The 13376-nt window shown below is 46.3% G+C and overlaps 1 protein-coding gene across 9 annotated transcripts in view; it reads left to right on the top strand.

Annotated features, from left to right (window-relative positions):
• NTRK3 (neurotrophic receptor tyrosine kinase 3) overlaps window positions 1–13376 on the top strand; it is a 403447-nt gene that overhangs the window by 130718 nt on the left and 259353 nt on the right. For all 9 annotated transcript variants that reach the window (XM_084773602.1, XM_084773598.1, XM_084773597.1 and 6 more), the window contains 6 exons: window positions 1044–1186; window positions 1599–1740; window positions 2187–2483; window positions 9520–9543; window positions 10951–11015; window positions 11908–12010. In XM_084773602.1, coding sequence (XP_084629728.1) covers window positions 1044–1186; window positions 1599–1740; window positions 2187–2483; window positions 9520–9543; window positions 10951–11015; window positions 11908–12010 — 774 coding nt within the window. The remainder of the gene's footprint in view (window positions 1–1043; window positions 1187–1598; window positions 1741–2186; window positions 2484–9519; window positions 9544–10950; window positions 11016–11907; window positions 12011–13376) is intronic.

Raw genomic sequence — 13376 nt, 5'->3', positions numbered from 1 at the left:
GCATGAGGGCTGCCTGGTCTGGCCAGCATCCCACATACCCCAGAGAAGGAGCTGCGCCTCAGCCTGGGGCCTCCTTCCCAGCTGTTTCCAGCCTTGACCTCTGTAGTGGGTGCAGACCAGAATGACCTTCTCCTTTCTTGGTTGTTTCTTTTGCTGTGGATAATGCTACTCTAAGGAAGGAATGCACAAAGGGGCCGTGCACCATCTTGAGCACATCAGCCGCCCCCCTTTCTCTCTGAGTCACCTGTCGATCAAACGCAAAGAAGAACGTCTTAATGTGCAGCCTCTGCGCTTACTGTAGCGGGAGCTTCTGAGGTGTTTTCAATGACACAAGCTCTGGTCCCCCAGCCAGAGACCAGAGGGACCAGAGAATGAACCTGACACACACTAATGTGTGAGACCTAGGGCCCTAAGTTGAGTGAGTAGGCTTGGTTGCTAGGATGACATTCCGTGAACAGTTGCATCACTCACCCCATGCGGGGTGTAGGAGCTTCCTGCTGTACGGGGTTCAGTTCTGAGTTCTGAGGTCTATGGAGTAGGGGCTGTGAGTCAGCTGGGGCTTGGGGCTATAAGTCATTACTTCTCACATTGATCTGACAAGAGCAATTTGAAGAATAAAGAATTGATTCTGCCTCATGTTTTTGAGGGTATGGCCCATCATGGGGAGGGAGTCATGGGGAGGGAATCTGAAGCAGTCAGCTACTTTGTACCCATAGTCAGGAAGCAGAGGGGGATGTATGTTGGTGCTTAGCTTGCTTTCTCCTTTTTATTTAGTTCAGGCCCCAGCCCATAGAATGGTGTCTTCCCATCCCAGTTAATCTAATCCAGGTCTTCCCCGAGGCATGCTCAGAGGTGTCGCTAGGTGATTTTAGAGCTTGCCAAATTGATATTAACCACCACAAGGGTCTTACATGAGCTCAGGCAAGTCGTGTTAGAGTTGTCACAGTGGGCAAGGCAAGAAGTGCCACCATCTGCCTGGAGGCAGAGCTCCTCTGCAGACTGTCACCTGAGGTTTTATCTCCCTCTTATCTCTGTCCTTCCAGATCTCCCCGAGATCAGTGTGAGCCACGTCAACCTGACCGTCCGGGAAGGAGACAATGCTGTAATCACTTGCAATGGCTCTGGCTCTCCCTTGCCTGATGTGGACTGGATAGTCACTGGGCTGCAGTCCATCAACACCCACCAGGTAGGCAGCCTGTGACCAGGCCCAACAGGAGTTAAGGAATCAGCATCCCGTAGCTGTAAGGAGGAGGGGGAAATGGTGATTCTGTCCCTCCAGAAAGAAGTGTACAGACTCAGATTCTGTCTAGATGTAGTCATTTCTTGTCATTTCCATCTTTGTTACAGTGCTAAGCCTTCTGTTCTTTGGTTTACTCTTTTGAAAAAAAAAAAAAGAGGACACATTTTACCACTCACCACTCAGTATTAACATGAGGATCACCTCAAGTACAAAGAAATCTTGAAGATGGTCTGTGTGTGTTTTCAGTAGCTAGACTTCAATTGGCCTTTTACTTGTTCCTGGATGTATTTGGGGTTAGAAAAGGAAGCCATCCTTGTGTAAACAGTTTGGTTATTGTCTTCTGATTGGGGTTTTCCAGACCAATCTGAACTGGACCAATGTACATGCCATCAACTTGACCCTGGTGAATGTGACGAGCGAGGACAATGGTTTCACCCTGACGTGCATTGCAGAGAACGTGGTGGGCATGAGCAATGCCAGCGTTGCTCTCACTGTCTACTGTAAGTGCATGCCATCATGGAGGACAGGCTGGGGACGGGGCAGGCCCATTGCTAGAGTTGCTCTAGAGACCTGCCTCTGGTATTTCAACCAGGGCAGAAAGGCTGTCATAAGGCAAAACTGAAAAAAAAAAAATACACGCTTGGACAATAAATCCAAGAAAATTTCCTTGCCCTTCAGCAGATGGTTTCATTTTCAAGGATCTTTTAAGTTGTCCCATTCTGTCTTTGGTGTCCCTGAATGGTCTCAGGAGGGTAGTTCCAGCTAAGGTAGACCCAGGGAGCTTAAATAAAGATGCGTGCCTCTTTCCCTCTGTTGGCTGCTGGTGGGAGCTCACTCACACTTTTCAGAGCAGGGTGAGAAGTGGGATCCCCATCCTACTTCCTAGAATGTTCTTCAGTACCCAGGAGACTCCGTGTCCTCGATATCAGCTTGCTTTTCCCCACAGACCCTCCACGTGTGGTGAGCCTGGTGGAGCCTGAGGTACGCCTGGAGCATTGCATTGAGTTTGTGGTGCGTGGCAACCCGACACCCACGCTGCACTGGCTGTACAATGGACAGCCACTGAGGGAGTCCAAGATCATTCACATGGACTACTACCAGGAGGGTGAGGTCTCTGAGGGCTGCCTGCTCTTCAACAAGCCCACCCACTACAACAACGGCAACTACACCCTCATTGCTAAGAATGCCCTGGGCACAGCCAACCAGACCATCAATGGCCACTTTCTTAAGGAGCCCTTTCCAGGTGAGACACGTGCACATCTCTTCTGGGAGCTGGGGGTTGGTAGTTGGAAGGAATAAGCAGCACTGATGACCACAGCTATCTGAATAACTGAGCTCACTCTGGGACAGGGCCAGCCACCATCTGCACTTTGTGCTGTTCAGGATAGCCTCTGTTTCCATGATTATCATGGCAACTTCCAGGTTTCCCTCTTGAAAACTCTGTTATCCATATAAAGATGTAAAGATATAAAGATGCAAAGATGTTGTGCATGTAAAGAGATAAAGTGCATATATTAGGGAAATCAGGGGCTTTAGAGATGGACGATATGGTATAGAATATTGACCCGGTGTTTTACTTACCTGAGAATTCTATGCTGGATTTGAGAATACACTTTTATGAAGCCTCAACCTCCTCAGCTGTGAAATAGATAAAGTACAAGTACATTGTCCCACTAAGCATTTTATGGCTTTTGAATGAGTTAAGATGCAGGCTTGGTATGTTGACGATGGCTCGGTGGCTGTCCATTGCAGTGAACCTCAGAGTTGATCAGAGTCATATTTAACAGATTGCTGTCTCAAACTTCAGCAGCAAGGCTTGCCTTGGAACTGGCATCCAGGCCTGGGCTCTCTTCTGCTCTTGTTCCATGGTAACTAGTGGGAGAGTAAATGATGCTGCCAGATTCTGAGGACACAAATGTCATACTGAGCGGAGCCAATACTTGCAGTAATGGAAGAACTCTGAACTTCGGGGGAGGTGATTCCACCTATTTCGATTTGTCCAAGTACCTTCCTGAACTTGGAGAAGAGGAAAAGTCCAAAAGAGGTTAAGGAGGGAGCCTGATGCAATATTTTTTTTGATAGGCTATGTGCTTGATAAGTTTCTGCCGTCGTGCCTGTGTGTTTTCCCTGACTCTTGTGATTTGTGCTGGGGACAGACTAGGAGACTTTCTCATCTTCAACCTCAGAAGTCAGAGGTTCAAAGGGGATAAAGGGTAGTTGGTGGATGGGTATCACACACTTCCAAAAATAGGGAGGCGTCAAGAGCTAGAACCATGCAACATCTGTTTTGAGGAACATGAGTTCATAGCTACAAATAACCATAGGGTTGTGGCTGTGGAAAGCTTAATTACCCCAATGAAGGGAAGGAGCACTGGAGCCCCACAAGTGATGCTGGAGAAATGAGGCTGCATGTTGTTCTAAATGCTTGTCACTGAGGTCCAGGGATTGGTGGAGCCATATCTCAGAAAAGGTTGAGAATGTGCTAATTGACATCCTAGCAGTTTCTAGGCTCTGACCTCCCACCACCCCCAGCCCAGTACTACTCTAGATGTGTTCACAAAGAAGTGTCAAGGTGAGATCTCTTTGGGTTGGAAGAAGAGTCCTGGTCTGCACTGTGGCACCAGAGGCTTTTGAATATGGAGATAATTTGTTCTCTCATGCTCCAAAACTTGGTGCCATAAAGAGGTCATATGGACCCCATATCTCACCTGCATCTTTACTCCGCGATGAGTAGAGTGAGGCAGCATTTCTGTTTCCAAAGGAAAGCTCTTGGGGGTGTGGAGAGAGTTCTGGGACATTAAGGAGGGCAATGAGCCACTCTGACCCCCTTCCTCCAGAGAGTATTCTCAAAGCTACAGGGCGTCAGGGGCGATGGGTGATGTGATGGACATAGCCATTTTTTAACCCTCTCCCCTTCTGGGAGAAAACAGTATCTCAGTAGCCTCCAGCCATGTAGACATAGCCTCTGTACTTGCACATGTATTCATGATAACTGGCTGTCGATGCTCCCAGGCTTGGTTCCCAAGGTTTCCAGACAAGCAGAGTCAGTATCACCTGGGAATCAGTTAAATGACTTAAACTTCAAATTCTCAAAGTCCTTTAGTTCTCTTGAGTCAGAGGCTCTGGGGTGGGTTCTGTAGAGATGGAGCTTTCCGTTCCCCAGGTGACTTTGACAATTCTTCCTCTGCAATCAGCTACCATTAGCAGTTGGTGGCAGCTCAGGCCCTGGAAGAGGGAAAGAGTGGGGAGGAATCCCAGAGAAGCTGGTAAAAGAAAGCGTCACACCTGAGGACCCATCCTCAGACTTGTCTATATTTCAGGATGGACCGCTCTGTACAGTTTGCTTGTTTTGTGAACCTTTGTGTTAAAGGAATTGATGGATGATGAAAAGGCAGGGACAGAAAAGATGGGCTGGCTGTGTCAAGTGACAAGATATCTCAATGTTCAGAAGAGTAAATTATCTGGAGGAGCAGGCAGGGATAACCTACAAGCCTCTAAGCTCAGCCTGTGCTGGCTACCAAGGCAGCCTGTGGAGCCTGCTCTTCTCTGTTGGCCTGAGTGTGCTAACACATCCTATTTATCATGAGTATGTCTCTCTCACTCCCAGGAAGCCAAGTTTGGGTTAAGAGCCTGATCTTTGAAGTTGGGCAGATTTAGGTACAAATCCCATCTGTGATTCTCCAGACAGATGGCCGGGGATGCTAGGATGGGGCTTAGCACATGGGTAGTGCCCCATGAAAAGTGGTAACTGCTTGATGCCTCTACTTCCCCAGGAGGGGTCATGTTCACAGTAGCTCCTGCCTAGGCTGCATTGCAGAGCAAGTGACGTTCGGCACACCAAGTGCTCAGCAGTGGGCTTGAACAAAAAAAAAAAAAAAAAGACTTAATTGCTGTGGCCTCTTGGTATGGATTCTGGGGTGCAGAGATGAGGAGAATCCAGGAGTTTCTAGACTTGTAGCCGATCCCAGTCCAGGTGGAAAGTTCTAGCAGGTAGTCCCAGTGCAGGGTTATAGGCCCACAACACCAGAATTCAGGTGTTCATATAATTATCTGTCAGTTGTATGACCTTAGACAAACTGCTCACCTTGCTCCTTCCTCAAGAGTTGTGATGGAGGTAGCTGGGGAGATACTTTAGTGGTTAAGGTCTCTTACTAGTCTTCCAGAGGACCTGAATTCAGTTTCAAGCACTCACACCATAGATCTAAAAACCACCAAGAAGAGACTTGATACCCTATGAGCATATACAGGGGGAGGTAATCCCCCTCAGGAACAGTCATAGGGGAGGGGAATAAGGGGAAAATGGGAGGGAAGGAAGAATGGGAGGATACAAGGGATGGGATAACCATTGAGATGTAACAAGAATAAATTAATAAAGTAAAAAAAAAACAACAACACATGGGTGGGATCCAATGGCCTTTTTTTTTTTTTGGCCTCTGTGGCCACCTACATACACATAAGTAAACCTAATAAAAATAAATCTTGTTTTAAAAAAAGTTGTGATGAAGGAACTGGAGACATTACTCTGCAGTCTTGGCCCTTGCCATACAGCGCTGGCTCTCAGCCTTCCTCAGACGCTTTGATAGAGTTCCTCATGGTGTGGTGACATACAACTGTACAATTATTTCACTGCTACTTCTGAACTGTCACTTTGCTGCTGTTATGAATCATCATGTAACTATATCTGTGTTTTCTGATGGTCTCAGGTGGCCCCTGTGAAAGAAAGGCTTGTTGGATCCTCAAGTGGGTCGTGGCCCACAGGTTCAGAACCACTGCTCTGCCAGCATGAGGTCATGGGCTTGAATCCCTAGAACTCATCTAAAAGAGTGAAGCATGGTGGTACATGCCTGTAATCCCAGCACTGGGAAGGGAGGGGTGAGACAGATGAATTCTGGGAGCTTGCTCAGCAGTTAGCCTAGCAGAAATGGTGAGCTTCCTGTTCAGTGAGCTACCTACCTTTCACATGCACACACGGCTGTGCACATACACAAAGCATATATACATACGCATGCTCTCTGTCTCTGTCTCTGTCTGTCTGTCTGTCTCTCTCTCTCTCTCACACACACACACAGACACAATTGTGGTAAATATTATTCCACAGGGAGATTGCTTCTTGAAGCGTTATTGTCTGGGGCTGTAGGAAACATACACTTCATTCATTGCTCAGCTCTGTTCCTGATGGTCCTGTCCTTGTCTCAGCCTGTGGTAGGGGTCAGAGGAAGGACAATTCCTGATATCTTTTCTTCCCCAGCATACATGTGTGAATTCTTGCCATAGTTAAACAGCAGCCAACGTGTCTCCCTGTCCCAGGGCTCACAGGCTTCTTGCATGTATACATGCTGCCTGGCTCCAGGGAAGAACTTGCTAATCTATGCTCAAAATCATACACTGATTTTGAGATTAACAGGGTTCAAGCACTTGGCCAAAATATTTGACTGCTGGAAAAAATTATTCTCTTAATAAATAGGATCCTGCTGGGGAATATAAAGTAAATGGATACTGTTGATTAATCTGGCTCCTCTCTCTCTTTTCATGCCCCAAAGCTCAGGTTAAAGCCTTTATCTCTTCCATTATCCCCTAAACCAAATCTTCCACACAGGTATACAGAACAGGCCACAAAAAACACTCAACCAGACAACAGTTACTGCAAATGGGCCTTTTCTGATAGACAACTCAGAAGGCACCATGTTCCCTGCAAAGACTCATAGAGGAATGTTTGCTAGTTTATGTTTAGCAGCCCAGTGGCTACAGTCGCTAAGAGGACTTAGCCAAGAGTCGGCTAAGTGGAGGACCACAGTGAATGAATGAGGGAAGCAGCTGACCAGTGAGCCAGTGAATGAGTTGTTCTTGTATTTCAGGGTATGGCATGCTCATGAGAGGGGCTTGGCATTGTGGTGCAGCAGCTCCCAGAGGGATTAGTAGCATCAGTATCACCTTAGAACTCAGGGAGGCAAAATCTCATGACTGGGAGCATGGCTCAGTGGTAGAGGACTTGTTCAGCATGCACCAATGTGAAGCTGGAGGTGTGGCTCCATGGTAGAGGGTTTATTTAGGATGTACCAGGGCCTGGTGGCATGATTTGGTGGTAGAAGGCTTGCCTAGGATGTATGAGTCCCTGAATTTTATCTTTAGCAAAATATACTCCCTGAAGATATAGGCAGACAATATGAGTCTGAAATTCTGGGTTGAGAACCACTGGTCCTGAGTGATTTCACTTTGTTTTGAAATATATTGGGCGTTAAAAAAGGCAAAAGTTTCAAAACACTGCAAAGGACTTTTTTTTCTCCCCTTCACTCAGCATCCCCAGATGTCCATGGCTCACTAACACCACAATACAGTGCTCAAAGCTGGGTTTAACGGTGTTATCTAACTTACAGATTGCTGACATGTGATCAGAGACTCTATTAGTGTCCTGGGCTTTATTGGATTCCATCCAGGATTAGACACCAGATTTAATTGCCATATCATAACCTCAGTTCCTGTGATCTGGGACAGGTCCTTTGTTTGTTAGTAAGTTTGTTTTTGGCTTTTTTTTGTTTGTTGGTTGATTGGTTAGTTGGCTTGTTTCGACAAGAGCTCATAGAAGTGTTTTTTCCACCCATTTCATCCATCCTGTTTAAGAATGGAAGATATTGTCATGGCTAATAAGTGGAGAGAAGGCCATCTTGGTCAAAATGCTGTTTGCCAAATTCGGTCACTGCAAAAATGATTTATCTCAGCCTTAGTTAAGCAAAGTAAGGAATGGAAAAGGCACAACTAGCTTGTTTCTCACCATCTTTTCATACAGTCACATTCATTGATGATTCTCACCTGGGCAATTATCACTTTCCCGAATGACAGTGTCTTCTGTTTTCATCCTTCCCTTTGTTAGTTGGAGTTCTACTGTAAAAAAAAGTGTGTCTCCCAATTATTTGTTCAATTATGCATTTGTTTATATGAGGGACTTGTGGGTATTTTTTATAATTTGTGTATTTGTTTTCTAGGTTTATCATAGTAAAGTGGAATAGACTAGTTGGCTTAAACAGCAAAAATACATCTTATTACAACTCTGGAGGTTGGCAATCTGAGACCATCCGGTGCCGGGCTCTCTTTCTTTCGAGGCTTCTCTCCTTGGCTTGTAGATTCTGCCTTTTCCGCCTCTTTGCTTGACCTTCCTTCTAAGCACATCTGTGTCCTAATCCCGTCTTATCAGGAGCCCAGTGGCCTCATTTTCACTTATGCACCTTTTCTCCAAATGCAGTGACATTCTGAAGTATTAGGTTATAACGTAGTCAGATGGCTCTTGAGGTCACACAGTGCAGCCCATATCCAAACATGGCTCTCAGTATCATTTGCTCAGATAATCAGACATCTCCCCTGAGTGTGAATGCCTGCTTTCCCTTTCCAGGACTTTGCTGTTTTCTGGTACCGAAGGCTTATCCCCAGCATGCTTTTTATTTTTCCTGTCCCAGATCTGAAATAGTCCATTTCTTCAGGAAATCCCCGGTCCTTTCGGTGGAGGATGGTACCAGTTACCCGCTGATGATTCATTCCATTGTGTGCTCAAGGTTGAGCAGTGCTGGTAGAGTGGCTAAGAGTCCCATCTTAGATTTGAATCAGCTATAACCTCTTTCTAGATGAGTGGTATTCAGTTAGTTAATCTCTATAACTCCACTATACATCCTCAAGGAGGGTATAAAGCTTGAACAACATAGCACTCCATGCACTGTGCACAGCCCCTGGATCATAATCAGTGTCCAGTTAAGGATTAGCTTTCATCATTGGGGGAGCCATTTCTACAAGTCAATGCTCAGATAACACATGTCTGCATGGGTGATAAGCAGATTCTAGAGGGCGTGTCCTCAACTTCTCAGAGACCTCTAAGCATTGCCTATGTGTATTGAGGGAAGGAAATTCATTTTGGGATCATCGCTGGGCCTGCGCTAAAGTGCCATCTCCAGTGTCCAGGCACCTGAAGGAGGGACACTGTGGGCAGAGATGTTAGTGGGGCCTCAGTTCTTAGCCTTACAATAAAATTAGCTTGGATTGTTAGCCCCAAGTGGGCTTCCCTCTTTTCAAGGAGCTACATATGTCAAGCCTCCATTTGCAGGAGTACTCCCTGAGGAGGTAGTGCAGTGGTTAGAGAGGATGACGTAGGAAGGATTTATATGTGCCTCTTGCTGTGGGCACAGGGAATTGGGGTAAGTGGGAGAGATTACAGCTCATAGGCTGCTGGCCTGTACAAGCCCTAGTCTTTTTGTTATTTGTTAATTACTTCTTTGCTCTTTTTTTCCCCCCTCCAGAGAGCACGGATTTCTTTGACTTAGGTAAGTCTGCTTGACTTTGGATTTGAAACTTTTTTGTCCTGGTAGTTCATTGACTGTTAAGTTTATACTGGTCTCTTGCCTAGTCCATGTTCCCAGCCCTTTGGCAGTTGAGGGTATCTTAGTACATTATGAAAAGGAGGAGGCCCTAGGCCCACTTTTCTTGGGTCGTTGCCCTGTATAACAGTTTCTCCTGGAGGATGACCGAGCCCCTCATTCTGCACTGGGATTAAATGCAGGATTAGGCATTGCAGCAGAGCTATATTCCTACATTGGCCCACTCAGGGAGTTTTCTAAGGTGTGAGCGGGTTGTAGATCTGTTTGCCTGGCTGAGAAGGAGCTGCGGCAGGTGAGTGATGGGCTCTACATGCCCAGGTAGTGCCCCATGGATCATCTCAGTTGTTTTTATAGAGAAAAAGTGGGGCCTGTAGACTTGCCAGTGTTTCTCACCAGCCCTGAGAGACCAAGCATTTGGCTAGAATCCACCTTGGGTAGCTGGTTTCTTATGGCACATGGTTTCTCCTTGCCCTTGAATGGCATCGCTGAAGCTCCATTTACAAGAGATGTTGACAGCAGGGTTGAGGAGCCCCTGAAGGAGCTGGAGTTTTGCTTATTTTTTTTATCAGTCCCCCATGATGGGAGCAGCAGCAATCTTTATCCTTTCTGCCTAATTTCAGGTCAGAGACAGTAGAACCCCCCCTCTGAAGGGACGCTCTGGCCATTTGGCAATGTGGAAATGCCAACTCTGACACCTTCCCTTGTTCTTGGTCATTAAAAAAAAAAATCTTATAATCTCGCAGATGTCCCTTAAGAGAATTCAGAACCTGGGTCGTTTCTTGCAAGGCCGTGACTGTGGCTAGAGGATGGCACTTGGCTCAGCTTCCTGGCCCATTGACTGCTGTTCCATTTGAACTGCCATTGTGTTCTGAAATCAGCTCTAGGGGGAGTGGCTAGAGAGCAGTTCCTGTGATGTGAGCCTGGGACTCTCTGAGAAGTTGAGAGGGAAAGAGGGCAGGATTTACGACAGGAAGGGAGAAGGAAAGATGTGCCCCTAAGCAAGGAGTAACAGAATGTCAGCTGCTGCCACTGTTGAAACCTTCCTAACGCTCACACTGGCCAAGATTCCAAGCCATTTTCATCAGTCCTGTCCTGTGCATTAGGTTGGGGTGTGTTGTCTGGGCTAGGGTTAGGAGGTGGGGCAGGACTGCAATATATATATATATATATACACACAATGTAGCACTGTAGCGTGAGGCAGGTAGCTACATTGGGACTCAGTCCTTGAGGATGTTGTCTGCTCAGCAAGGGGGATGAATCTTGGGACCTGCTTCCCAAGGACAGGGAAGGCACTTATCTGGGTCTCCTCGCCAGTAAGATAACTGACTTCCTTTCCTTTGTATTTCTTTTCAGATTCTGATGTGAGCCCTACACCCCCTATCACCGTAACCCATAAACCAGAGGAAGACACTTTTGGGGTGAGTTACTTCTTGGTTAAGAAACACATTTAAGGGTAGAGTTATTTTCAGAGTTTGTTTGAGGTGCTAGCTTGTCCACATTATCTCTCACCTGGAGCCTGGTACCAATGGTAGAAGAAAAAAAGAAAAAAAAAAAGCAATGAGAATGGTTTCCTTTGAGGTGGTTTAAACTGTCCTTGTTTGATGAGAGTACTTCATTGTTTTAAGAAGCCTTTGAGAAAGATGGTCCAAGCCCCAGGGCTAGGAAGAGAATAGTTTGAAATTCTCAGTTTGTCGGAAGCCTGGCTACGCCTGGCATGCAAGGCTTATTCACTGACTGGACAAATCTGCGAAACCCGGAGTTACTCAGGGAATCTCCTTGGATAGGTTTCCCTACGCCTGTCTTAGAGTCTGAGGTTTCCCTAGGGGAGAAGTAGAAAGGAGTCTCTTGAGTCCAGAACTCCCAGGCTTCTCAGTAGAACTAGTATGCCAAGATTTCAGTGTGAAGACAAAGAACTTGCTTGCTAATCAAAACAGTAGACGAACATTTCTCTCAGCCTTCTATTGCAATTCTAGGGTGGCCTCCAGGTGAGAGGGGCTCAGAAGATCGAATTAGGAAACTTTCCCTAATCTAGCTGATTAATTTATAGTTTGTTAAACAAAATATTTAGAGTTTTCTTTAGGGCCTAATAAAACCACTTCTAAAGACATTACTCCAGGGGCGCCCAATATTTTGACGACGCGAGGTGACATTGTCATATGCGTAGGTGTCCTGGGGTGCATATGGTACCCCACCTACAGGTTTCAGGCTGTGCACACCTTAATAGCAGAGGATTTAGGGGACACACATTACCTTTGAGACTCTGAAGCTTCCCATGGCTGCTCCTGACTGCCTGCGTTTGGCTCCTAACAGGTATCCATAGCTGTTGGACTTGCTGCCTTTGCCTGCGTCCTTCTGGTCGTTCTCTTTATTATGATCAACAAATACGGTCGCCGGTCCAAATTTGGAATGAAGGGTAAGGTGGCACTTTTATTTTTAGTCCCAAGAGTTCCATATTTTCTGTATTTTGGTCAAAAGGTACTGTTTTCACTTCCCTGTACTCTCTGAGGAAGCCTCTGGTCATTGCACCCCAGTAGCCCTAGTGGACACTCCTGCCTGTACCCTTTTCTGGGTAATTATGGATTGAAGATTGTGTTGGGATCTATGGGAACCAAACACAGATGCCGAAAACTGCTGGTTGCTCAGATGGCCTTCTGTGATAAGGAAAGCTTGAGCAGAGAGTTAGGTATGAGGCAAATGGCAGTTCTTTTCATTAATGGTGATCTAAAGAGCTCCTCATTTGAGTGATTTTTTTTTCCTCTTGTCTGTACCTATCTTTGGAATCTTGTTGAGACTTAGCACAGTGAGGTGGAAGCTGGTGAACCCTGGCATTGAAAAGCTGCCCGTGCTGTTGTATCTCAGCACGTAGCTCTGCACAGAGTCCTGGAATGGATGCCAAGAGCAACATGGTTTCTAAATCTGTTGGCCAGCTTCCATGTACTCAACCCCATTATGGTAGAAGTGGAGTGCTGGGTTGTGGTGCTCTGCCAAGGCTCGTGGGAGGCATCTGGCAAGAAAGGGGTTAACATGGCGAATTAGCATCCATGAATATGGCCAAATAATTAGAAAGAAACGGGGTACCACCGGTTCCAGAATTGAAACTTAAATTTCAAGATGTCTTCCCAGCTGGGGCTGTCATGCATAACTGATGTTGGCAGAGGTGGTTAGGGAGGGAGATTTAAAGGTTACTGAAGCAACACACACACACACACATGTTGATGTTTGCTGGTGGCATTATGAAATCCAGAAAGATGAGCTCCTAAGGCTTTAATACCAGAAGCTGGGTTCTGTGGTGAGAGTCCTGACCTTGGGGATCAGGGATTAAAGAAGAGAATATGAATGCCCTCCACAGGAACAGCATTCCATGGCTTCATATGGAAAAATGTTTGAGTGACTGTACCTGGTGAAGGGTTGAGCATTCGTACACACATGGAACTAGACTTAATTACATCTTCAAGACTCTGGACCTCCCTTAAAATTAAGAGCACTGGCATGTAGGATGCTACCCAGAGATGACTAAAAGAGTTGAAAGTTGGGGCCAGATAAACTGGTCTTCCTGGAGTCCTCCGCCTTCGAACTCTTTGCTTTGTTGAATTTGAGTAAGTCATGGATGAAAGCAAGCCAGGTTGTTTTCCCCCCACTGACGCCCTCCCTCCATCTCTCTGTCCTTTCCGCTTCCTGTCCCCTTCACTGCCTCCTCTCTTTTTGTTTGTTCAACCCTCCCTTCTTCCTCCACTTCTTCCTTCCTCTCTTCCTGGTTTGTAGATGTCAGGATTGAACCT

The sequence above is a fragment of the Acomys minous genome, assembly GCF_964271855.1.
Source record: "Acomys minous genome assembly, chromosome: 2".
Taxonomy (NCBI): domain Eukaryota; kingdom Metazoa; phylum Chordata; class Mammalia; order Rodentia; family Muridae; genus Acomys; species Acomys minous.
Note: the sequence above shows the minus strand (reverse complement) of the source record. Positions and strands in the feature narration are given on the sequence as shown.